This window comes from Podarcis cretensis (genome assembly GCF_951804945.1).
Source record: "Podarcis cretensis genome assembly, chromosome: 7".
Taxonomy (NCBI): Eukaryota; Metazoa; Chordata; class Lepidosauria; order Squamata; family Lacertidae; genus Podarcis; species Podarcis cretensis.
Genome location: NC_137176.1, coordinates 3,708,394 through 3,732,537, shown reverse-complemented (window position 1 = coordinate 3,732,537; position 24,144 = coordinate 3,708,394). Strand labels below are relative to the sequence as shown.

General features: G+C 42.6%; 1 protein-coding gene across 2 annotated transcripts in view; it reads left to right on the top strand.

Annotated features, from left to right (window-relative positions):
• The window catches only part of SORCS2 (sortilin related VPS10 domain containing receptor 2), a 129,178-nt gene that overhangs the window by 18,803 nt on the left and 86,231 nt on the right, over window positions 1-24,144 (top strand). The window contains exon 3 of one of the 2 annotated variants that reach the window (XM_079983492.1): window positions 22,834-22,933. In XM_079983492.1, the coding sequence (XP_079839618.1) occupies window positions 22,834-22,933 (100 nt within the window). Of the gene's footprint in view, window positions 1-22,833; window positions 22,934-23,447; window positions 23,472-24,144 lie in introns of those variants that run through there. The other variant, XM_079983491.1, reaches the window with a different exon arrangement.

The window sequence follows — 24,144 nt, the reverse complement described above, 5'->3', positions numbered from 1 at the left end:
CTGCCCTGCATAATCAATCACATAACACAGTGCACACACACCATTTGAGTGAGAATGCCCATCAACTTTGTGGGGACCCGGTCCCCTCAAATATTTTATTGTGGTGGCCAAAGCCCCCACCGTCCCTAGGAGTTGGGTCCTATGTTTGTGTATATGTCTCAGTGTATTTTTTAAAAATAATGTATGTGTTTTTGTGTAGTATTACAATGCATTTTTTTCTTGGGCTTAGGTTTTAAAATCTGCTGTAAGTCGGTCAGAGACATTTGTGCAATAAGCAACTAATAAATAATAACAATAATCTTAATGTTTTAATATCCTGTCTGGCTGCTGCAGTTTAATTGTTTTGTGACCGTGTGTTATTGGTTATAATTATAATGTTTCTATGTAGCTGCACATTTGTTTTGTGTATATGTTGCTGCCTAATTTAGAATATGATTTGTAAGCTGATTTTATTGTAAGAAAGTTTTCCTAAAAGGCAAGATACAAATTCATGAAGTCGATCAAATAATGGGCTTAGTCCAGAAACACTGGAGAAAATAAAAACATACTGTACTTCTTTTGGAACATGTGCTAAATGCTTATGCATCACTCACTGTCTCTGCTTTAGGCTTAACCCAGAACAGGTTAAATCAAACCTCCTAGTGCAGATGAGCCTCTTACCAACACTGCCTCTGTCTTACCTGGGCTGAGCATCAGTTGGTTGGCTCCCATCCAGTCTATTATGGATTACTGATTATCATGCATGAGCAACGCAGAAGTAACAAGATTTGCGGCAAAATACAACCTATGCTTCTGAAGGCATTTGCAGCATCTCTCTTAATTCTGTAATTTTATCAACATGGAAACACTGAGATTATGGTTGCTTGTTTTTAAAACCCCTGTGATTAAATTTTATAGGTATTATCAAAATGCCAGGCATGCTGAGAGGTTGTGGTTGAGGTTGGTGGAGTGTGTGGTGGGAGCCCATGAAGGGGTGCAAAGAGTCTTTCTGTGTGCTGTGGACAGAGGCCCAGTTCTACCACTGCAGGGTCCTTCTCCACAGAGGCCATGTCCAGTGTCAAGGGCATTTTGGACAAGCACTGCCACATGTGCCACACACCTTTTTTTGGACATACAAGTAAATGAACGCCATCCACCTACATGGTAGAAAGTAAAGGAATTGTTGGTGGGGGGACTTAATCACTGAACTGTGCTTCTTCTAACAGCTAGTCTACTTGCCCTTAGAATTCAGTGGGAACCATAAACTCATATTAAGAAAATAATGCACTTAGGACACAGTTGGAGTGGAGTCCCTGGGACCCAGTGAATTTGGCTGGAATTTAACCTCGTGCTAAGGAGCTAATTCTGTAATTTCATCTAATGGGATGATCTCCCCTTCCCCACGTGTGCTGTTCTGGGGGTTCTCATTGCTGTGGAAGGTGGGATGATTAAAATATCCCCTCACACCCAGTTTAATATTCCACCATTCTTCAGCAGAGTTTCTTTCTTTCAGCAAAGTAAGTGGCTCACGTTTATGTCAAGCAAAGCTTTAATAATAAATAAAATTGTAACACAATAACATACTATCTGAGGGAAACTAAAACGGCATCATAAGGCAGGAATGAGACAAGAATGAAGAATGATAGTTTGTCTCTCTTTAACTGAACTTAACTGAGCACACAAAAGGAGGGGCCAATTCTGGAGCAGAACACCAAAGCCACACCCACCAGATGCCAGACATTCTACTATTCGAATTAGGCCCCAGTGTTTTTCTAACACTCATGACCTTCCAGAGCAGATTTGGGGAGGCCTGGGGGTGGCACGAGGCAAGGAGAGAGAAAAGCCCCATTATGGGAGTCCTTGTGCTGGCTTTCACTAAAGGTACGAGGTAGTTGAATCCAGACCTTAATGTCGGAAAAGGGAGGCTGATTTGCTATTGCTTCAGGGTGTCTGTTATTAGGGCCCCAAGGGTCACATTACAGGGAGTTGTACAGGCATAAGACAATTGAATCCTTTTGTCTTTGTGTAGATGGCAATGACCTTTTCTGTGGCACTCCAGAGTTGTGCCTTGGCAGGGGCTTACACAAGAAAAAGATGTGGGGCGGGAGCTGGGACAGGAAAAATATTGCAGGGGAGGATGTGGTTTTGCCACTCCAGCCCCAAGGAAAGTCTGCTGGAAGGTAAGGCAAAGAGCTGCCCTATTTACTTCCACCATGGCTGGTGAGGGCTGGCAGACCTGGCTTCTCTAGTGGTGCCTCCTGCCTCTTTCCCTTCCTTATTTTTCCTCCTGCCAGCTGCTCCCCTCTGTTCCCCCCCCTATCCTGCCTGCAAGAGGGTTTTGTTCTTGAAGCTGCAGACTGGCTCTCCTTCTTTGATGAGTCGTCCTCCCAGCTGCCATCAGCTGCTCCTTGCCGCTTCATAATTGCAGTGCTGTGCAGCCGCCATGGGAGAAGCTCATTTTGTTTGCCAGCAAGGGTGCTGGCTTAAATACAACTTTCACCCTGTGTTCCTTGTTGCTGGGATGGAGCAGGCAGTGATATGTGACTGGAGCTGGCTGCGGTGTCCCTGAGATCAGGGCTCTCATTCTCCCCACCATCTTAAGTGAATGGATGCCATTCACCTTATTGGAGGGCAGGGGAATGAATGGCCACTGCCAGTGCTTTTTTTTTTTCTAAAAAAATGTTTAGGGGTACTCTCATTTTGGCTGCTCCCCCTCCCCCTCCCTCCCCCCAACCCCTGGATGAGGGACTCGAGGTGGCGGTGGTGCTGAGAGGACGGGAAGGCCCCTGGTGGCGGCAGCTTGAGCGAGGAGAGGCCAGTGCACGCTGGCTTACTCTAGCCCGGCAAGAGGAGGAGGAGGAGGAGCAGTGGTGGCGCCATTGTCTTCACCGTGGCTGCCCCAGACTCCCCTCTTTGGGCACAGGCGGGGAGAATGATGGAGCTCCAGTCTGCGCTGCTACTGTGGAGACAGCTGGCGTGTCAATCCGTCCGTTGGTTGGTCGGTTGGGGCAACACAAAATGTTTAGGGGTATGCATACCCCTGCGTCCTCCCAGAAAAAAAAGCACTGGTCACTGCCAAACATATCTTTTGGGGACTTAGCTATACAGCTGAAAGATAACATTTTAAGTGCACTTTAAGTGCATTATACAAATGTGACACTAGGTGGTGCAGGTGAGCTTATGGGCAATTCCATATATATTTAAAAATGTTTTTTTTAAAAAAAGCATTTTCATAGCTTTTTTATTTATGTGTAGATTCAGCCTTTGTGTATATTAAAACTGACCATGAAGGTGGCAGCTTCAGGAGCAGTGGGCAGGTTCTGCTCCCACCCTCGTGGCACTCCTGTGGTTTTACTTTCTCTCTATGGCAGGAAGTTGCAGGCTGCATGAGGCAGAAGCCTTGCCCTCTAGCTCTCCTGTGAGTGTGTGTGTGGGGGGATATCTCTCCCTTCCTTGCTCCTTTCCACACCTCATCCACAAGAGCAATTCTCAGGCAGTGGATGCTGCTGCCGCTGCTGGAGAGAGAGGCCAGGCAAGAAGACTTGGACTCACCAGGGAGTTGCTTCCTGCTTCCTCACCTCAGCCACGGCAACAGCCCTCCGACTGGGCTGCCCTCACTCCGTATTGTGGAGGGAGGCTGGTTGTGGGCAGCTTTGAGAAAGCAGCAGCGCATCTGGAAAACCTGCTCCCTCCCTTGCATTGTTCTGGTCTCAGTGGTTGATTTGCCTAAGGAAGAAAAAGAAGAAGCAACTTTTAACACATAATGCCTTCTGCTGACCTGTAACAGCATATAACAGGGTCCCGTAAGCAGATAGACTTTGTATTTGTGGGCAACCACAGGTGGAGAGTGTCCAACATTATTTATTACATTGCCCACTATACACAGAACCTAGGAGGCACTTTTCAAATCCCTTGTTTGTCCAGGAAAGCTGCCTCTCCCTGGTGGAGAGGGTTCTCTGGCTGCTCAGTGATGCTGATGCTCCAGTAACTTATAATCTGGCCCTCTTTGCACTGGCGGCAAGGAAGATCAAGAAGAAGACCTGGACAAAATTGCAGTAAACTGTAAGGGAGATTCAGAACTCAAAATAGGAAAACACTGTATGCTGTGTGGAGTCCCCATTCTATGTGTGAATCTTCATTTTATGATTTTGATTATTCAGGCAGTGGCTCTGCTTTTTATATACAGTTATATAGATATTTCTTTTCCTGAAAGTGTTTGTATGGTTTTGTCGTGACCTTTGGCTAGTGCAATAAAGCTTATTTACCCTAACTAGAAAAAATTAATCAAGAAAACTTTTAACACACAAAGTTTCCTTTTTAATATATTTGGTGGTTGGGAGACTCTCCTGGCCCTGCAATAATTATTGCTTTTTATTTTAGAAAAGTAGGGAAGACTTTAAAGGTTTGGGTTTCATTGCATCCTCCAAAATTCAAGGGTTCTTGGTTTATACAAGAATTTCCATGGTAGTTTCTAAAGTGCCAACAGATTTAAAAAGAAAGTGTTCTCAGGCTCTCAGTAGATGGCAGAATTGATATCAGGCCTATTCAGGGAGGTGCCATGGTGATAAACTGGTGTTGGAAGCTGAGAGGAAACAAAATGCCAGTGTTCTGTTAAGCTTCTGCAGATTTAGCCAGCTGCAACTAAGTGCTGTGGTGACAAACAAATTAAGAATGCCACAGATTAAAAACAAAGCATTGTCTATGTAAGGACCAAGGCCTGGTTAAATTGCTAAGGATGGTGCTCACTCCATTCATGTGTATGTGGTTTTTGAAAGCAACAGTAACCTAAAATGATATTTTCCTAGTAAGGTGCCCACCAATGTCCATCAGAATATGGCCACAATAGCTGAATGGGTAAACGAGTGGTCACCTCAGTGACCATTCCCTGTTGTTTTAACCGCCTCCTGCCTTGGCCTTGGCCTTGCTTATTGGAAGGGACAAGGTTCTACTCCTCTGACCTAAAGGATCATGTTTGCTGTCTGGGGACCCAGATAGATGTCACTGAAGGCCCAGAGACAGTTGTGACACAATGTGCCTTCCACCAACGGAGGCTGAAGTGCCAGCTGCTCCTCCTCCTAAGCGGAGGTAGCTCAGCCACAGTGATCCACACTTGGGTGTCTTCAGATTAATGACCGCCAATGCTAGTCGCCAAAGAGCACCTTAAACCTAGGTTACGGTCACCTCAAAGGAATGTCTGTTTTCAGGGGGTTGGACTGGATGACTTTTGGTACCACCCAGCACTACAATTCTATCATTCTATGATCTCAACTACATTGCTTGACTGGAGCTTACACTTACAACAATTCACTTGTCCTGGTATGCAAGAATGAGAAACACACACAGTAGAAATGGAAATGGTATTACGATTCACAGAGAGACTATGCTGCTGTGGACAGAGTCATAGAATCATAGAATTGTAAAGTCCGAAGGGACCCCTGGGGTCATCTAGTCCAACCCTCTGCAAGGCAGGAATCTCAGCTAAAGCATCCCTGACCGATGGCCATCCAAAATTTGCTTAAAGACCTCCAATGGAGAGTCCACCACCTCCTGAAGGAGACCATTCCACAGTCAAGCAGCTCTTACTGTACTGTCAGAAAGTTTTTTTCTGATGTTTAGTTGGAATCTACTGTCTTGTAACTTGAAGCCATTTGTTCAAGTCCCAGGAGCAGGAGAAAACAAGCTTGTTCCCTCTTCCATGTGACAGCCCTTGAGACATTTGAAGATTCATATAGAATCAGTTGTGCATGTTCTTTTGCACTGCCGCTTGTATCAGTCTAGCTCATTAATCATTTGGTTGTTAGCAGGGAATGGCAGTCAGATGTATGCAAGGTGACCTTCCTAATGTTTACTCAGGATGGGGATAAGATGGAGATGGTAGCCAGGTTGCTGCAAAACACAACAGTATTTTACTTGTTAGATGCAGATTCTGCTAATTGGTTTTATTGTACCGAACCTTTCAGAATCTTTTTTTTTTATACATATTTATTAAAGTTTTTGAATACAAATGCATAAATAATAAACAACATTACTTTTATCATAACATAATTTCGTCACTTCTTTGGACTCCCTCACGTCTCCCGCTCCCACTTACATCGTTACAAAAAAAATTTCCCAGCAAATTACCCACTTGTTTGCAATCTTATCTCCGCTCATTTAAATAAAATCTAACAATTCTCCAAAAAAATTATATTTTCCTTAATCTCACTTATCGTCAAATTCAGATCTAATTCAGTGGTAGGCAATTATTTATGATCTAGCATCCTTCTTAACATTCAACCAAATTACAATATTTTTGTAAATAAATCTTGAATTTCTTCCAGTCTTCTTCAACCCTCTCTTCTCCCAGGTCTCGGATTCTACCAGTCATCTCGGCCAGTTGCATATAGTCCATCAGCTGCATCTGCCACTCTTCCAGTGTGGGTAGATCTTGAGTTTTCCAGCTCTTAGCGATGAGTATCCTTGCTGCCGTTGTTGCATACATAAAAAATGTTCGGTCCTTCTTTAGCACCTTCTGGCCGACAATACCCAGAAGGAAGGCCTCTGGTTTCTTAGTGAAGGTATACTTAAATACCTTTTTCAACTCATTATATATCATTTCCCAGAAGGCCTTCACTTTAGGACAGGTCCACCAGAGGTGAAAGAATGTTCCTTCATGTTCTTTACATTTCCAACATTTATTATCAGACAAATGGTATTTTTTGGCAAGTTTAACTGGGGTCATGTACCATCTATATATCATTTTCATTACATTTTCCTTCAGAGCATTACATGCAGTGAAGTTCAGCCCAGTGGTCCACAACCTTTCCCAGTCCTCAAACATAATATTATGCCCAATATCCTGAGCCCACTTTATCATAACCGATTTGACCATTTCGTCTTGTGTATTCCATTTTAACAGCAGGTTATACATTCTTGATAATACCTTAGTCTTTGGTTCTAACAATTCTGTTTCCAACTTCGATTTCTCCACCTGGAACCCTACCTTTTTATCAATTTTGAAAACTTCTTTAATCTGAGCGTAATGTAACCAGTCTCGCACTTTATCCTTCATTTTCTCCAAACTCTGCAATTTCCAATTGTCTCCATCTTTTTCTAATATTTCCCAATATTTTGGCCATTTGGCCTCCATATTGGGTCTTTTTCGGGCCTTAGCTTCCAGAGGTGAAAGCCACCTCGGGGTTTTGTTTTCCAATAAGTCTTTGTATTTTGTCCAGACATTAAACACTGCTTTTCTGACAATATGGTTCTTAAAGGCCTTATTGATCTTAACCTTGTCATACCATAAATATGCATGCCAACCAAAAGCGTTGTTAAAACCTTCCAGGTCCAGTACATCAGTGTCTTCGAGAAGTAGCCAGTCTTTTAACCAGCAGAAAGCTGCGGCTTCATAGTACAGCTTTAAGTCTGGCAGGGCGAAGCCCCCTCTTTCTTTCGCATCAGTTAGTATCTTAAACTTAATTCTGGGCTTTTTGCCCTGCCAGACAAATTTAGATATATCTCTCTGCCACTTCCGGAAGCACTCCGTCTTGTCCACAATCTGCAATGTTTGGAACAGAAACAACATCTTTGGCAATACATTCATCTTAACAGCAGCAATTCGGCCTAACAAAGAAAGCTTCAATTTTGTCCAACTATCCAAGTCTCTCTTAATTTCAGACCAACATTTTTCATAATTATCCTTAAATAGACTCAGATTCTTTGCTGTTATATTTACCCCTAGGTACTTTACTTTTTTAACCACAGTTAGCTCTGTTTCTCTCTGAAACCATTCCGACTCTGTATCTGTCAGATTTTTTCCCAGCACCTTAGTTTTCTGTTTATTTAGTTTGAATCCCGCCACCCGACCAAAATCTTGAATCAATTGTAATACTCTTATTGTACTAGATTCTGGCTCCTGCAGGGTCAGAACTAGGTCATCTGCAAAAGCTTTAAGTTTATATTGTTTCGCTCCGACCTGAATCCCTTCCACCAACCGGTCCCCTCTAATCATATTCAAGAGCACCTCCAGAACCGATATAAATAGCAAAGGGGAAATCGGGCAGCCTTGTCGTGTTCCTTTTTCAATTTTAAACTCTTCTGTAACCACATTGTTTACTATCAATTTAGCCTTTTGTTCTGAATATATTGCATCAATCCCATTCTCAAAACCCCGACCCACTCCCATTTCTTTTAAATTTCCCTTCATAAATTTCCAAGAGATATTATCAAAGGCCTTCTCTGCATCTATGAAAATTAGCACTGCTTTTGTATTTATGTCTGTTTGCAAAAGTTCCAAGATGTCAATAATGTTCCTTGTATTAGCAAACATGTGTCTACCTGGGAGAAAGCCTGCCTGGTCTTTGTGAATTACTTCATTTAAAACTTTTTTAAGTCTACTTGCCAGAACATCTGCAAATATTTTGTAATCCACATTTAAAAGGGAGATGGGACGGTAGTTCTTGAGTTGTGTCTTTTCAGAATCCGATTTAGGTATCAATGTGATGAATGCTTCCTTCCACGAATCCGGCGCCTTCCTCCCCTCCATAATTTCATTGCTAACCTCCATCAATGGTTGTATCAAGTAGTCTTTTAATGTCTTATAATACTTGGAGGTTAGCCCATCTGGCCCTGGAGATTTGCCCAATTTCATGTTCTGAATGGCATTTTCAATCTCTTGGCGTGTTATTTTACTGTTCAGGAGTGATCTATTTTCTTGTGACAGTTTTTTAAGTCCATTTTTCTCCAAAAATTGTTTAATCTCAACCTCGTCCTGCGGCCCTTGAGTATATAATTTTTTGAAATATTTCTGGAAACACTTTCTGATCTCCGTGGGGTTCTGAATGTTTCTTCCTTCAATTTCCAAATTTGTAACTGTATTTAATTTTTGTCTCTTCTTCAACTGCCAAGCTAGCAGTTTCCCACATTTATTTGCCGATTCAAAAGTTTTTTGTTTCATTAATTTAATCTTCCACTCTATTTCCTGATTTATCAGTTTGGAATATTGTGCTTGATGGACGAACCTTTCAGAATCTTGTCCATATGCCAAAAAAGGTTTGAGATTGATTAAGATTGATTGATCGAAATGGTATTAACTATGGGCTAAGGCAGAAGTTCCATTTGGGAGGCCGGTGGAAAGGCAGAGTGAAATTTATCTGAACTCAGCTCCGCACTTACTTTCCTTGATATGATGATGGAGGACAGAATTATTAAAAGGTTAGCAAGGCCCTAGACCAGGCCTCATGATTCTCATAATGCATTGGATGATGATGGGGAAAGTGTTTTATTTTTCACATCCCTGTACGAGATAGGATTTTCATCACTTGTCACCCTCAAATCCAAATACAGAAATGGGAGGACTGCTGAGCCCAACCCAAGGCTAAAGCTGAAACAGATTACACCTGACGTTTGCTCACAAAAACCTCTGAGCTGCATGACCAAGGAAGTGCCACCACACTTGACGAAATGCTTCCCACCGGTTCCATCTGGTGCCAGGTGTGGATTGGGGCACAGGGCCACATGTGCAAAGTTGGGAGGAGGGGCACTCCTCGCCTTTCATTCTCTGAGAGGGAGAGGCGCTACCACTGTGCGCCCACCTCTCTGCCACCACCATGCAGCCTCTTCCCAGGCCCTGCCCACCCCCCACTGATGAGGTCCTGGGTTCAGACTCGGTCCTCCTGGCAGTGCCTCTGCGTGCCCTCGTGGCTCCTGCTTGCCTCTTCACCTAGTTTTTGGAACTCTTTGTTTTTCACTGCCTTAAAAAATTGGGGCCACCTCACTTTTCACCCTAAAAGCCAGTTCACTTATGAACCACTTTCAAGGCACCTGTAGAACCCTGGGGAGATTCTACTTCTTTATTCCATTGTGAGAACCATCCATATATTTCTACTCTTTGCATCCAGTTCTAATTAAACCAGCTACTAATCCATAAGTGGACCTTCCCTTTTATCGTATGATAAAGTGCAGTTTAGGAGCCTTCAATGAGGATTTTATCAAAAGCTTTTTAAAGGTCCAAGTACTCTGCCTGCTGAATCACCCCTCTCCACATTCTGTTTGATATTTTCAAAGAACTCTGAAAGGTTAGTCAGAAGCCACACTGAGTCTCCTTTAGCAAGGTTTGTTCTTTTATATCTGCCATTCTCCAAGCTGGGACCTTCCAGATATTTCTAGACTACCACTACACTGACCATTAGTTGGTTCAGGAGAACAATATATAGAAAGGAGAATACCTAAAAGCCAAGATCCAAGTTTGGGGCAAGTGCCCTTTGGTAAGAGAACCCTAGCAGAGATTTAAAATCACAAAATATGCAGCAAAGTAAAGCATAGAAACATAGGCATTTAAACCTTTAAAATATGTGCCCTTTAAAGTGAGTTCCAAAATGTCCCCTTAAAAAGGTCCCCCCCCCCCAAGTCTCCCTCTTCCCCCAGCATAGGAAAAGACATTTGGTAATTTTAAAAATATGTTACTTACAAGCTTTCCAAAGGACAGATTCATGTGCTTCAGAAAAGGTTGCACAGGCAGTAAAACTTCACTTAGTTACAAAGTTGTAGAAGTTCCTAAATTATTGATATAGGAACTCAAGAATGGCTGGTGAGAGCCATATAGCTGAGCTGGAACAACCATCTCTAACATCTTCAAACGTTGAGTTTCTCAGGTAGACTGGAGGTGAACAATAGACTTGATTACCTATTTCCTCCCAAGGTGAGGGAAAGTGACCTAGATTAAGCCTGGCAAGGTAGCTTACTCTATGGCAGGGGTGGCCAACTTGCAAGAGACTGCATTCTATACACAGATTCAGCTCAAAGTTGTTGAGCTTTTTTAGGTAGGTGGAAAGCCCCCAATTTTTGAGAATTTGAGCCTAAGATCAAGGGAGAAAGGGGAACAGCCACTCATCAACAGATCTGGGAAACAAACAGCCTCACTGAGTAAACTCCATCTTCCGTTCTGCAGATCCTGCATGCAACAATGGAGGGCGGGAGGAGGGGGCAGGGGCGGGTTCTGTTTTACCAATGCTAAGGCAAGGGACCCAGCGATCGACCGTGATCTACCAAAACCTCACTGGGTCTACCAGTGATCCCTCGTGATCAACCTGTTGGACATCCCTGCTCTATGGTATTAACCACATCATGCATTAATTCGACTTAAGCATGTTGGGATGCAGGTGGCGCTGTAGTCTAAACCACTGAGCCTAGGGCTTGCCGATCAGAAGGTTGGCGGTTCGAATCCCCACGACGGGGTGAGCTCCTGTTGCTCGGTCCCAGCTTCTGCCAACCTAGCAGTTCGAAAGCACGTCAAAAGTGCAAGTAGATAAATAGGTACCGCTCCGGCAGGAAGGTAAACGGCATTTCCATGCTCTGCTCTGGTTTCACCAGAAGTGGCTTAGTCATGCTGGCCACATGACCCAGAAAAACTGTCTGCGGACAAATGTCGGCTCCTTCAGCCAGTAAAGCGAGATGAGCGCCGCAACCCCAGAGTCGTTCGCGACTGGACTTAACTGTCAGGGGTCCTTTACCCTTACCTTTTTGTGTTGGTTTTAAGAGACTGGTTATCCAACACCATTGGCCATGTGGGCTGAAGTAGGGCTGATAGGAGTTGTAGTCCAAACATCTAGAAAGGCTGGAGAAGGCTGTTCTGTATGATTGCTAACTTTATATTTAACCATGCTTTCCTCCAATTTACAAGGATCAGAAGTTATGCTTATGGTCCTAGATCTTTCTTTTAAAATTGGTGGTATATGCACTACTTTGCAATCGTCTGGTATGGACAATTTAGGGACAGCTTACATATTTTTGTTACAAGATCAGCAATTTCTCAGCTTACCCAGGGAGTCTCACTTGGCATCTGTCATTACGTCTTTTTAGCACCATGCAACAAGATCTCTTAAAAGCCCAAGTGAATTGGTTTTATTCTTCCGCTACAATTTTATTTTTGCTTTTTCTAGTCTGCTGTTTTTATTGTTTGTATTTGTTTTTATTGTTTTTATCAGTTTTATCTGATTCATTAGTTGTCTTGGGAGTGATAATACTGAAAGGCAGTTTTCAAAACACCTGATAAATAATAAATAGCATTGACACCATCACCCCACAGGCTTCGATTTCCTGCAAGGAACTGTAAAGTGTGAGTTCGAGGGAGTGGGGGGCATAAGTGCTGGGGAAGACCACTATCAGCTGCAGTACCAATTGGGACAGAATTACTAACCTTTCCTGCCACAGCTCTATGCATCAGCATTGTGGTATGTAGCTGTTGGTGCATTTTTCCAGCCATCTATATATGAGAATATCTGTGAGTACATTAGAGCAAGGCTTTCATGCACATTTCTTTGACACAAATGTGGTTTGTTTTTGTTTGTTTGTTTATTTTAAATGCATTATGATATACAAAAAAGGGTGTACGATGGAAGGAAACTTTATTTAAGATGTGCAGTATACATCCTTTAACAGCTGTATACATGAAATAAGGCCTGGGGTCCAGAATTCCTGTGCTCATGTTCTGCATGGCCCCATTTACAGTAAATGCCCCCCCCCCCCGCATGTCCAAATGGTATGTATGGAATGTGTACCCCTTTCTCTTTTGCCTCATTGCCATAGAAATACCACGTTTCCTGTTTTTGGAATAGACAGATAAACACAGAGAATAAAGTGGTATTAATTGTGTGGAAAAGGATTGTGATATGTTTGATGGGATTATTTTCCATGATGATTTTAGTATATTGGAAGTTCCAGAGGAAATACGATACATGCTGGCTGGTTGTTTGCCTTTCCTATTTCTCTGCTTCAAGCTGGTAACTTGAAGCTTTTACAAATCAATTTTCATACTTGTGGAACAGCTTCCTGGTTGCCAGTTTCTCATCAAACATTTCTCTTGTTGGATGCTGACATATGTGGCCTGACCGTCCTATGAACTTTGTAAGAATTCAGTCATAATTATTCTGCTTCATTCAATGTCTACAGCAACAATTTGCCACAGTATAGTATGCTTGATGTCAGAAGTGCTCACAGATTTTCATTTTCTATTCACCTTTTTATTATATTTTTTTACAAAGCAAGTGCCATAAAGCAAGCACTGTCTCCTCAGTATTAGACATTTGAAATAGGGTTCTTGTTTAATAGCCAAGTGGGTAGCTTGCTGATTTGTGGCACCCCTGCTGTGGAACTCCCACCCAAGGAGGCCTTTGTTTTATTGTCTTTTAGGTGTCAAATGAAGAAGACATCTCATTCTCTTAGGCATTTTAATTGGTTTGATGTTGGATAGTATTGGGAAGTTGCTATATTTTAAAACACAAATTATTTGCATTTTTTAATAGATATTTTAAATGTATATCATGCTAATTCTGTTGTTTGTTTATTGCCTCTAAATAATTTACTGTATTTTATTATTGTCCTACTGTAGATTACACTGTAAAGCAATTTTGTACCATGGCGTAGAAATGCTCTTAAACAAACAAGGAAGCAAATGTGAACTCCCAGAAGGGAGGTTTGTGCTCAGAGGCCATCACCATGTGGGGCATTCCAGGGGCACACTGGGGGAGAACTTTGGACCCACCAGAACTGGAGCCCCCTCTTCCCCTGACACTCTCGGGCTGAAAAATGTATGCTTGCCTTGGAGCTGGTGCAGTTGTTTTCTTTCCCATTAGAGTCTATAAGGGGAGAATTTTCTTAGAGGGCTAACTGGTGGAGGGGGACACCTGGAAAATCCACCCCTGCCCCTCCCTTCCTAGCTGGTGTGAGTGGGCAGGGCCTAGGGAGTGGCAGTTTATCTTCCACATAATTCCAGCACCACCACCACTGCTGTAGGATTGCTCTGTCCATAAATAATTGTGAAGATAAAATATGTATCTGAGTGAAGAAAGGAGGCAGTTAAGGCACCATAGATGAAGAATTAAGACCTCAGTTAGCAATAACTTTCCACTCATTTCTGGCTTATCATAAATATAAAACCCAGTTTCATTTCTTGGCAACTTTGGACTTTCAGGGTGGCTAATAGAACAAAGTTGTAACACCTCCTTTTGTGGCATCTTTGAGTAGCTTCTCCAAGAGAAATTATACAGGACCATTCTCTACATGTTCTCTGTTAGTGATCTCAACAAAGCTTACAGCTTTCAACATTGGACATACACTTAATACCTAGCTCTTAAGCCCTGCCTCATAACTTTCTCCCTCTTCACCTGCCTGCTTGCTATTTCTTACAGGATCTAAAGGTGTGAACACATCCAGAGGTTACATTTGCTCTGCTTATTTCTGTATGGCATTGCTGAGCCGGAGTTAAGTGATCAGCCAATATGCCTAGAATATTTTTCTCTGTTGAACCCCTAGCCAGCAACAAAAAATGTGCTATTTTCTTTGTGTACATCTTATATTACTGAATTATTTAGTATTATTCCACAAATTTGAGATCAACCAATTCATCCTGTGCAATTTCCTAATAATCTGTATTAACAATGATTTGGGCTTGCTGTCATCTAACGGTTAGATTCTAACCAAAACATTTCTCCTCACCCCCAGGCTTCTGTAAAATATGCAAATATTTAATAAAGTGGGCCCCGTCACTGATTACATCCACTGCTTTCTTTTCTTCAACTGTACTGTTTGCTTTTAAGCAAAACCCTAACTAGTCCCTTTAATACACATTAGACATGCCTCTTTTAAAGCAGAAATAATAGCTTCTTACATCATATGTAACCAAATGTTCTGTGAAATTTTAAACTGATTCAATCTGCTGAATTTAATTTTATCTGGAAAACCATCTACCTTCTAAAAAAAGGATATCAGATTAGCTTTAGTAGCCCCTATAATGCCTTGCAGCTGTTTTCCTTCGCTTTCTCTGGCCCTAATTCAGAATTGCTAACAAGTAAAAGAATGAAATCCAGCCTCAGCAACATAAGAGGGTAGGATCTGATGTACTGTAAGCAGGGATCCACTCCTGCAGCAGGACTTCTCATTCCTCTTCCCCCCACAGCAAATCTGGATGGGGACCCTATGGATCAGATTTTGGGGCTGCATGAAAGGGTGGAGAAATGCAACCAGACTCACTATTTCTCCAGTGTCTACAGGTGGTTCCAGTCATTCCTGCATTGATGGATGGAGGGGATGTCTTCCTTTGTCTGAGTGGCAGCAGGGGAGTTGGGCATCTTCCACACAATCTCCTGGATCTGACTTTCACTATGCACTACCAGCAAACTTTATGGGATGAGGAAATACTTTGTTTTTGGCCTATCTCCCTTCTCAGTCAAATCTAACATGGGTTGGCATAGTGCATATGCATATACCTTATGTACTAAAATGATTAAAACTGTTGAGCATTTAAAGTACATCCACAGGTTCTTTCATCTTCACCTGGCCTTTTGAATGCATTCACCCCATTTGATCTCTTTCTTTCTGTTTCTGCTACATGACCCTTAAGTGGCTTTACTCAGTCAGGGTGTTATGCTAATGCAACAACTACATTGGCCAGAATAGTAATTTTGTATCACAAATATTTCTCTCCTGATTTTTTTTTTTTTTTTTTTGATATTAAGCAGCAAAGAGAAACCCCATGGATAAATACACTGAAAGATTATTACTTATCCAATTTGGTATGGGACCTGTGCTTCCTATGCAAATTGCTTATAATTATTGCACTGTTGATTGAAAGAAGTTCCACATGTTTTTCTGTATATACAGTATCACCTACCTCTATAATTGTTTTAGTTTCTCAACTTTGGTCCTGTTGAAATCAAATACCGTATTTTTCGCCCTATAGGACGCACTTTTCCCCCTCCAAAAATGAAGGGGAAATGTGTGTGCATCCTATGGGGTGAATGCAGGCTTTCACTGAAGCCTGGAGAGCGAGAGGGGTCAGTGCGCACCGACCCCTCTTGCTCTCCAGGCTTCGCGCAGCTCTCCGCAAGCTGTGGGAGCCCGGCGCTGGGCTCCCACGGCTTGCGGAGAGCTGCCGGTTCTGGGGGCTGGGGTCGGGGGAAGCTCGGGCTTCCCCCGCCCCTGCCCCGTGCCTGGGGGGGGGGAAATAATTCCCCCCTTTATTTCCCCCCAAAAAACTAGCTGCACCTTATGGGCCGGTGCGTCCTATGGGGCGAAAAATACTCTTCTAATTCCAGCCACCTACCCACCTAAATTTTGCTAGAAAATAGCGATATCCCTCTCTTACATTTTTAGAATATAATTGAAACTGTGCTGTTAAGAACAATTTGATTCCTCACTAGTGTTCCAATCTGGGTTGGGAGAGGAGCAAAGTTGCTCCGTTAACTCTCCCTCCTGATCACCCTTTTTACTACTACTACTACTACTAATGTATTATTTATTGTTTATACCCTACCTATCTGGCTGATATACAGTGGTACCTCGGGATGCGAATGGGATCTGTTCCGGAGCCCCGTTCGCATCCTGAATGGAACGTAAGATGCGACGGCGCGTTTGCATGTTTGCGGGTCACATTTCGCCACTTCTGCGCATGCACGTGATGTCATTTTGAGCGTCTGCGCATGTGCAGGTGGTGAAACCTGGAAGTAACGTGCTCCATTACTTCCGGGTTGCCGCAGAGCGCAACCCGAAAGCTCTCAACCTGAAGCACATTCAGCCCGAGGTATGACTGTATTGGTAGCACCATGTATACAGAACCAAACACCATCCATGGCATTCAGTTATATACATTTGAACATATATATGTGAATCTGAATTGAGTAAAGCAGGGCTAGGAACAGCCTGCAGTTACTTGGATTATTAATATCAATCCAAGGCACTGCTACATCTTTTCAGACGCAGGAATAACCTGTGGGAGTCATCCAGTAGCTCTGCAATTTAATAAGAGAAGCAGCCCATAGATTATCACTATTTTGGGGCTGTCAAAAGACGACATTGTCTTATCCCCCTCCCACTCTCTCTAGCTGTGGAAAGCTGAGGGCAGCGTTCTTGCATTTATTTTATTACCTAATAGAGGATGTAGATCTTCAGACACAAGACAGCTGTGGTGTTGTGCTTAATTTGTCTGGGAAAAATTTATGTTGAAGCTGAGGAACTGAGAGTTAACCACGCTGTTTCCCGCCCCGCCCCCCTAGGCCTGGCCTGGTGGTGGAGTTGTTGCAGCCAGGCACAAGGCGCACCGTGGCTGAGGAGGGTGCATGGCAGCATTGCCACCCATTCTCCTGACCCGAGGGCAGAGCTGCTGCTGCAGCCAGGCGCAAGCACCACAGCCAAAGCACAGCTCCTTCTTGTGTGGAGCCAGGCTCCAATGAAGGTGCCTGCTGTGGAGGTGCCTGTTTCTGCCCCCTCCCAAAATTGCGCCCTGGGACATGGCCCCCATGTGCCCCCCCCCACTAAGCCTCTGATGCCTTGCCCATCAGATCATTTTTTTATTAAAGGGCAGGTGAATGTTGAACAATGTTGCTCTCAGTTTTTCAATCAGTGGGGATGTCTTTTGAAGATTGTTCAGAAACAGCACTGGATTCAGAATATAACAATTGTTAACTGGAACTGACCTTTGAAGACACATAATGCCTGTTTTCAAAGAACGCTGGCTGTTAGTTTTTTGGGCCAAGTTCAAAGTTTTTGAGTTTGAACATCCACAGTGACTTGGATCAGGGCGCCTTACAGATCTGCTCTTGGATATACTGCCATGTGTATTACGGTGGTCCCATGTGTAGGAGGCAGTACTGCTGTCTTCTGAAAGTGAGCTGAGAACCCGTTGCCTCTTGGTGCTTGCCCCCTTATTGTGGAATTCATGCCTTAAAGAGCTGCTCTCAATATGTGGTTGCTTAGGTAGACATTTGCATCTGTATATGCTTCTAGATGTTGACTTTGATTTCTAAGAATTTTAGCTGGCTCCGAGTTTTCTTTTTATTTCAGTGTTCCTTTTAAAATTATTTTAAGACCACCTTGAGCATTTCTAGTTACTAAGTGAGATAAAAGTATTCAAATAAATACAAAAATAAATTCAGAAATGTTCCAGATTTTACTTTTTCTATGCCTGTAGCTTCAGGTGCACCACAATTTTGCTTTCAAATCATTCAGCTATTCATTAGTTGCTTGTCCGTTCCCCCTGCACCCACCCCCAAAAGTGGCCTGTTGGTTTGCAGGCAGGCTTTTCAAATGCCTTCACTGTTTTCAGTATCCAAGAATAAAGCTCAAGGTTGCACAACAGGAAGGGCAAAGGAGGAAGACTTGATGTGATTCAAACTGTGCGGGAAGAAATTAAAGCTCAACTGCTTTGAAAGATGGAAGCCTCTCAGTAGGAACTGAAAGAGGGATTACATGTAAGAACAGAAAATTGAGGTGGGTTGCTAGGAAACTGATAAATGAACTGGAAGATAGGTTGAGAGGAAAAATAGAACAACAGATGGAACCTGTCTTTAGTGTCACATAGACTGACAGTCATTCCCATGTAGTGAAGGAGTATGAAATGTCGCAACTAAGCAATGTGATAGTGAATTACCTCCTTCCCTACTGCTCTACATGCTGTCTAATTATATAATACATTGTCATTATTGCTGTTTATAAATAAACAAAAATAGAAAATGAAGCTATTGCCATTTCCGACTGAATTAGGGTAGCAAGACATAATTAGATCCCTTAATCTAGAATCCAAAGTCTCCAAGTTTAGAGCAGTCAGCAAGACTGCTTTGATGACAGATGACACTGTTCTACTCTCACTCTGCAATGCTGGAGAGGGTGCTTGGGGTGACTGTGTCAAAAACCCAATGATCCCCACTGTTACATAATGGAAAGGGCTTCAACAGGGTCCTCTGCCCTATGTGCTGGAAAGCCCCCAAGAGCATTCAGGAATCCATTGGATTCCATTAGTCTCTGAAAGTGACCCATCTGGATTGGTGGTGGTGCTTGGCCACTGAGATTTTTCTTACAGCTTTGACATTTTTTTTAAAATATTAAGTGGTTTATAAATGCTTTTATGAAGAAATAAGGAACCAGGAGAAACCAGGAGGGGGAAAAGTTCACATGCAAATGCATGTGCTTTAAATGTATGTCTGTGCAGCTTATTAAAGGACTCAGATGGGAGCAAATTTTTCTGTTGGAACAGGGACTTGTACCTCCACTGGACTCCGAGTTGTAACTGTGTGTCCTGTATCTTCTATTAGGCTCCTGTATCCTGTATCCTCTATTAGGCTCAGGGTGCCAGTGGGTATGACTAATTTCTTTGGTTCACTAGAACCCTCCTTAAGTGGTTTTATGACACTTGCTAGTATCTCTCAGGCTGCTGGAAAAGCCTGCTGTCTCTTATCCAACACTGTAATCAGAAGCAGGCAAACTTACTTGTCAGTAATTAATTTTATTGCTCAGCAACCAGGGAGTCAGCATACATCACATCCATCAGATAAGCAGGTCAGTTGCAGAAGCTAAAGTTCTGTCCTCTCTCTCCCTTATTTATACCTCCCTCCTTGCATTTTTTGCTGTGACTCAGCTTTTCTTAATTGTTCTAGCCTTTTCACAACACTTCATTCCTGCGCTGAAAGAGGGAGGAGAAGAAGCTGAATTGGGACTGTATTGCGAAACAGGAGACCCAGCTCCTTCTCCATCTCTCTCAGCGTCTGTGGCCACCTCAATTTTCTCCCCTTCCCCCTCACTCTCTGATGGTGATTCCTCCCTGTCCCACCACCCTGAAGCTGGTTCAAAGTCCCCTTCCCCCTTAGGTGTCTCCAGAACCACTAGCTGCCACCACTCTTCCTCATCCAGCCAGTCCCTGACAGTGTGTCTCTCCAGTCATAAAAAAATCTGGAAAAAGAAACCATAGTTAAAGGGCTGAAGTAGTAATGGTTACACAGAGGAGGAATCATGTTAATGCCTTCATGGGGGGGGGAGATTATGTTCTTCTTGATACAAACGTATCTAGAGGTCAGTCTCCTAAAAAATCAGAGGCAGAGAGCAATTTTGATGTTCTCAAACATCATCTCTTATACAGTGGTACCTTGGGTTACAAACACTTTGGGTTATAGATTCCGCTAACCCAGAAGTAGTACCTCGGGTTGAGAACTTTGCCCCAGAAATCGCGCCGCAGCGGGAGGCCCCATTAGCGAAAGCGCGCCTCAGGTTAAGAACGGTTTCAGATTAAGAACGGATCTCCGGAACGAATTCAGTTCGTAATCAGAGGTACCACTGTACAGTACACTGCTAATCTATTCATGTGAGTACAAAAGAACCAATCAAATAGTTACCACAATTGCAGCAATCTTCCCTATGACAGTTACACAATTGCAACACACTGTCATCATTCTTAAATCACTTGGAGATACTTGGATTCTTCTGACTAGCCAACCCTAACCGTCTCATAATGTGTGGATACATGTAACCATCTTTCAGTGTCTGCTTTCATTGTCTTCTATTAGTGGTGTGCCACCATCTGCTTTCAGTTACCTATGTTAATATTTTTGTTCTCTTCTCGACCTAGGACTTAGTGTAACTTCTATGCTTGACTGATCTTCTAGCGTTTAGTACACCATCATCATATTGTAGCTGTTTACATTCCATTCCTTCAGTCTTCTTTCGCTGTTATCAGTAGACAAGCTATGCACAGCTTCTACCTTTTCTGTTAGGCCAGGGGTGGGCAACCTAACACCCACTAGTGGGTGTTTCAGGATTCTAGGTGGGTGGTAGGAGTTCTACGGCAGCCTCCAAGGATTATGAGACACGTGTTTGTTGAGGAGCATGTGCCACCATCTCAAGATGCAGAGGCACCCTGGATGTAGCTTCATTGTAATACTGTACACATTCACATCCTGATACAGACAATACGGAGGCAATTACTCAGCTACCTGTGTTGCCATTATGATATGGTGTGGCATGTGTGCTTGAATTAGCAGAGCTCCTCAGTGTGCTAAAGTGTCTGGAGGCCGCGCGCACACAAATCAATTCCAAAAAAATATCTACAAAAGCCGCCTTGCAACAAAGTAGGAATATGAGCACCTGGAAACTTCTAGGATTGCTTTAAACATCCACTTCTATTAAAAAGGCAACACAAACAAATAGTATGCTGGTGTGCAACCTAAATGAAAAGCAACTGAAGATGATTTGCAATAAATGATTTCCACAAGAAGATATGCTTCGATAGTCTGAGGAAATGAAATGGAAACGGCAAGAATCATTTTGGCTCAGTCCTATTGCCCATCAGCACTGGACCGACTTTCTCTCTGTGCTGGCAGATCTGAGCCTCTCCACTGAGCACAGAGCCATCTGCTAGGGGCTGTGGGGGCTTTGGCCCCCACAACAAAATATTTTAGGCAGCTGGAACCTCACAAAGTTGATGGGCATTTCCATTCAAATTGTGTGTGTGCACTGCATCGTGTAATTGATTATGCAGGGTGGCGCTTACCTGGGCCCCCACAATATTTTATTCAAGTTTGCACCCCTGCCACTAAGCAGTATTTTATGGGCATTGTACCATTAACGGTCTGATACTTTTCCTGTTCCATGCTCTGAGGCCTAAAAAAACCCCAATAAGTGTGCAGGCAGACAAGTGAACTGACTAATTATACCAATTAGGTTGCCCCTTGGTTTCTTTTGGTTACATGTGACTGAGGAGAACAGCAATCAGTGTCATTTTGACTTAGTGTTTGGGAATATATAAGGAATCTGAAGGTGTTTTGAGAAGCTGTTGTAAAATGTACGTTAGGCATGCTGTCATGTCCAATTTTCCTTCACAAGTTCTAGTTTCTGTGCTGTTGAAAAATTGCTTAAAATTCTGTTATTGAATTCATTTATTTTTCAAACCCTTTAACCACTAAGGAGAGCCAAGTGAGAAGCAATTGAATGGTTAAAAAACCAAAACAATCTAGTTTCCTCTTGCATGTCAAGGGCTGTGAAATGAACAGATTATGCAGAATTTCAAATCTTCACAATCATAGATATTATAGATATTTCAGATGTTGATGTTAATGCATAATTATTTTTACAAGATTATTATTTCCATGGTGACTTTGCCGTCTTCCCCTGTGATCCTATTTATGAGATTTCTTACCTGCCCTTAACTGTAAGGTCCCAGGATGGGTTACACAAATGTAATATACAATCATAAAACCAGATAAACCAGCTATAATTATAAAAAAGTAAAACTTTTATAGTCAGAACAGAACAGTATAAATTCAGCAAAATAGGTAAGTCCCACAAAATAAAATATTTTAACTGACAGAAACCAAGGTAAAGAGAGATGTTTTGACATTTGGTGAAAGCTCAATGTACCACTGTGGGGAGGGGGGTTGCCAGAGAGAAAGCTTACAATACTGAGGGTGGCAGAACTAGCATGAGACCCCCCCTCAGTCTTAGCACCCAAGAGGGTCAGTAAGAATGGAGATTTATTTCAGATATTAAAATGCATTGAAACTTAGCATGGTTTGTGCATGTTTTGGTGCGCCTCACCTAGTGTCTTGTTCTTTGATCATGTAGATCATGTTCTCTCTTGTCCTTTCCCTTGAAGGGCCCCATTGAGGGCAGAACTCACCATTATTTGTACATCCACTATTGTTTCTATAAAAAGCATGTCAGAGTGCAAGTAGATAAATAGGTACCGCTCCAGTGGGAAGGTAAACAGCATTTCCGTGCACTGCTCTGGTTCGCCAGAAGTGGCTTAGTCATTCTGGCCACATGACACAGAAAAACTGTCTACGGACGTTTCCGCAACCCCAGAGTCGTTCATGACTGGACTTAACTGTCAAGGGTCCTTTACCATTTATTAATTTCTAGGGTTTAGCCCCCCATCTATAACAATATGTTGTATTTGAGCAGGGCCTTCAGAATTGGGCAGTTACTTTACCAAAATTTTTTGTTTATGACAGTTTTCAAATGTATAATATGTGAGCTATATATCAGCTCTATTTTGAAATGTAAAAATACTGGTTAATTACCACCATGCATTTAAAGTTCTGTTTTCCACCATACCAGGTCCTCAGATTTTGGAACATTATATACCAAGTTGAATCTACAGCCTGGAATTGCTACAGTCATTGAAAATTTCTACATCTGCCCCACTAACAAAAAAAAGGTAAGGGGGTACTCTTTACTATACAGCTCAATAGGTCAGTGCAGGAAATGGCTGTCTTTACCTTCTATTTGGCCGAATTTAGCTCCTGCTGGATTATGCCATCCATGTTTAGCTCATAAAGGAGCAGCTGTAAAATAGGGATTAATGGAATGCTGTAGAACTCTGTATCAACACCTAAATATCATGTTTGAAGGATGCTAGCAATAAATAGTTTTAGTATTAACAATAGTTTGGTTTATTTAACCTTACTCTTTGAGATATTCATGTACCTAGCAAGTGACATAAAGGGTGGGAAGAAAGAACAATAACATGCATGAAAAGGTAAAAATAGATAACCTTGCCTGCAGGATCATAAGGAAAGCTGGAAATGTGTGCTGACATGAGCAGGAAGTAGCTATAATTTATCTGAAAACATTGTATGGAACAATTGAAGAAATCTCATCTTTGTTGCCTGAAATGTTGTGTGACCTTTTGTGGATGCACACACAAACTTCCCATCTTTGCTCTTGGAACTCTGGAACAAGAGGCAATGCTAAATGTGAGTTTTAAATAACATAGCTGTGACTTCAAATGAACGTTATGAGAAGGTAACAGTTTTAAGAGCACTCAGGGTACATTCAGACGTGGAGATAATTGCATTAGAGTTCCTGGTCACTTCTGTTCTGGTGTCTGATGTTCCTTTTACACTGCATTCCCAGTTGAATTATGCATGGAATTGTGGCTTTTTGAGTGACACCTGAGTGAGACACCTGTGGGTCAGTTGCGACACAACAGCAGGCCTCATTAAACATGTTGCCACCACTCCCCACCCTTTATGTAAATGTGTGCTTCTGTTCCCCCATGATTCACCCATGAAAGCAGTGGGAAATAACTGTATGCTGGGCATAGGAGCAAACTCCTAGGGGCTGAGGGGTTTTCAGGCCCCCACTAAAATATTTGAGAGGCCTGCCCCCCAAAGGTTGATGGGCAATGCCATTCAAATGGTGTCTGCGCACCATGTCATGTGATCATTTATGCAGGGCAAGGCTTACTCCCCCCCCCCAATATTTTATTCCATTTGGCACCCCAAATGCTGGGATTCCGCTCCCAATTTTTTCATCCCACAGCTTTTCAGGTCAACAGAAATGAGTGCTAACCTTCTGCTAGATTCCACTATTATTTCCAGAAGTAGCTTTTACATTGTGTGGAAGATCACACAAAATGTGAAAATG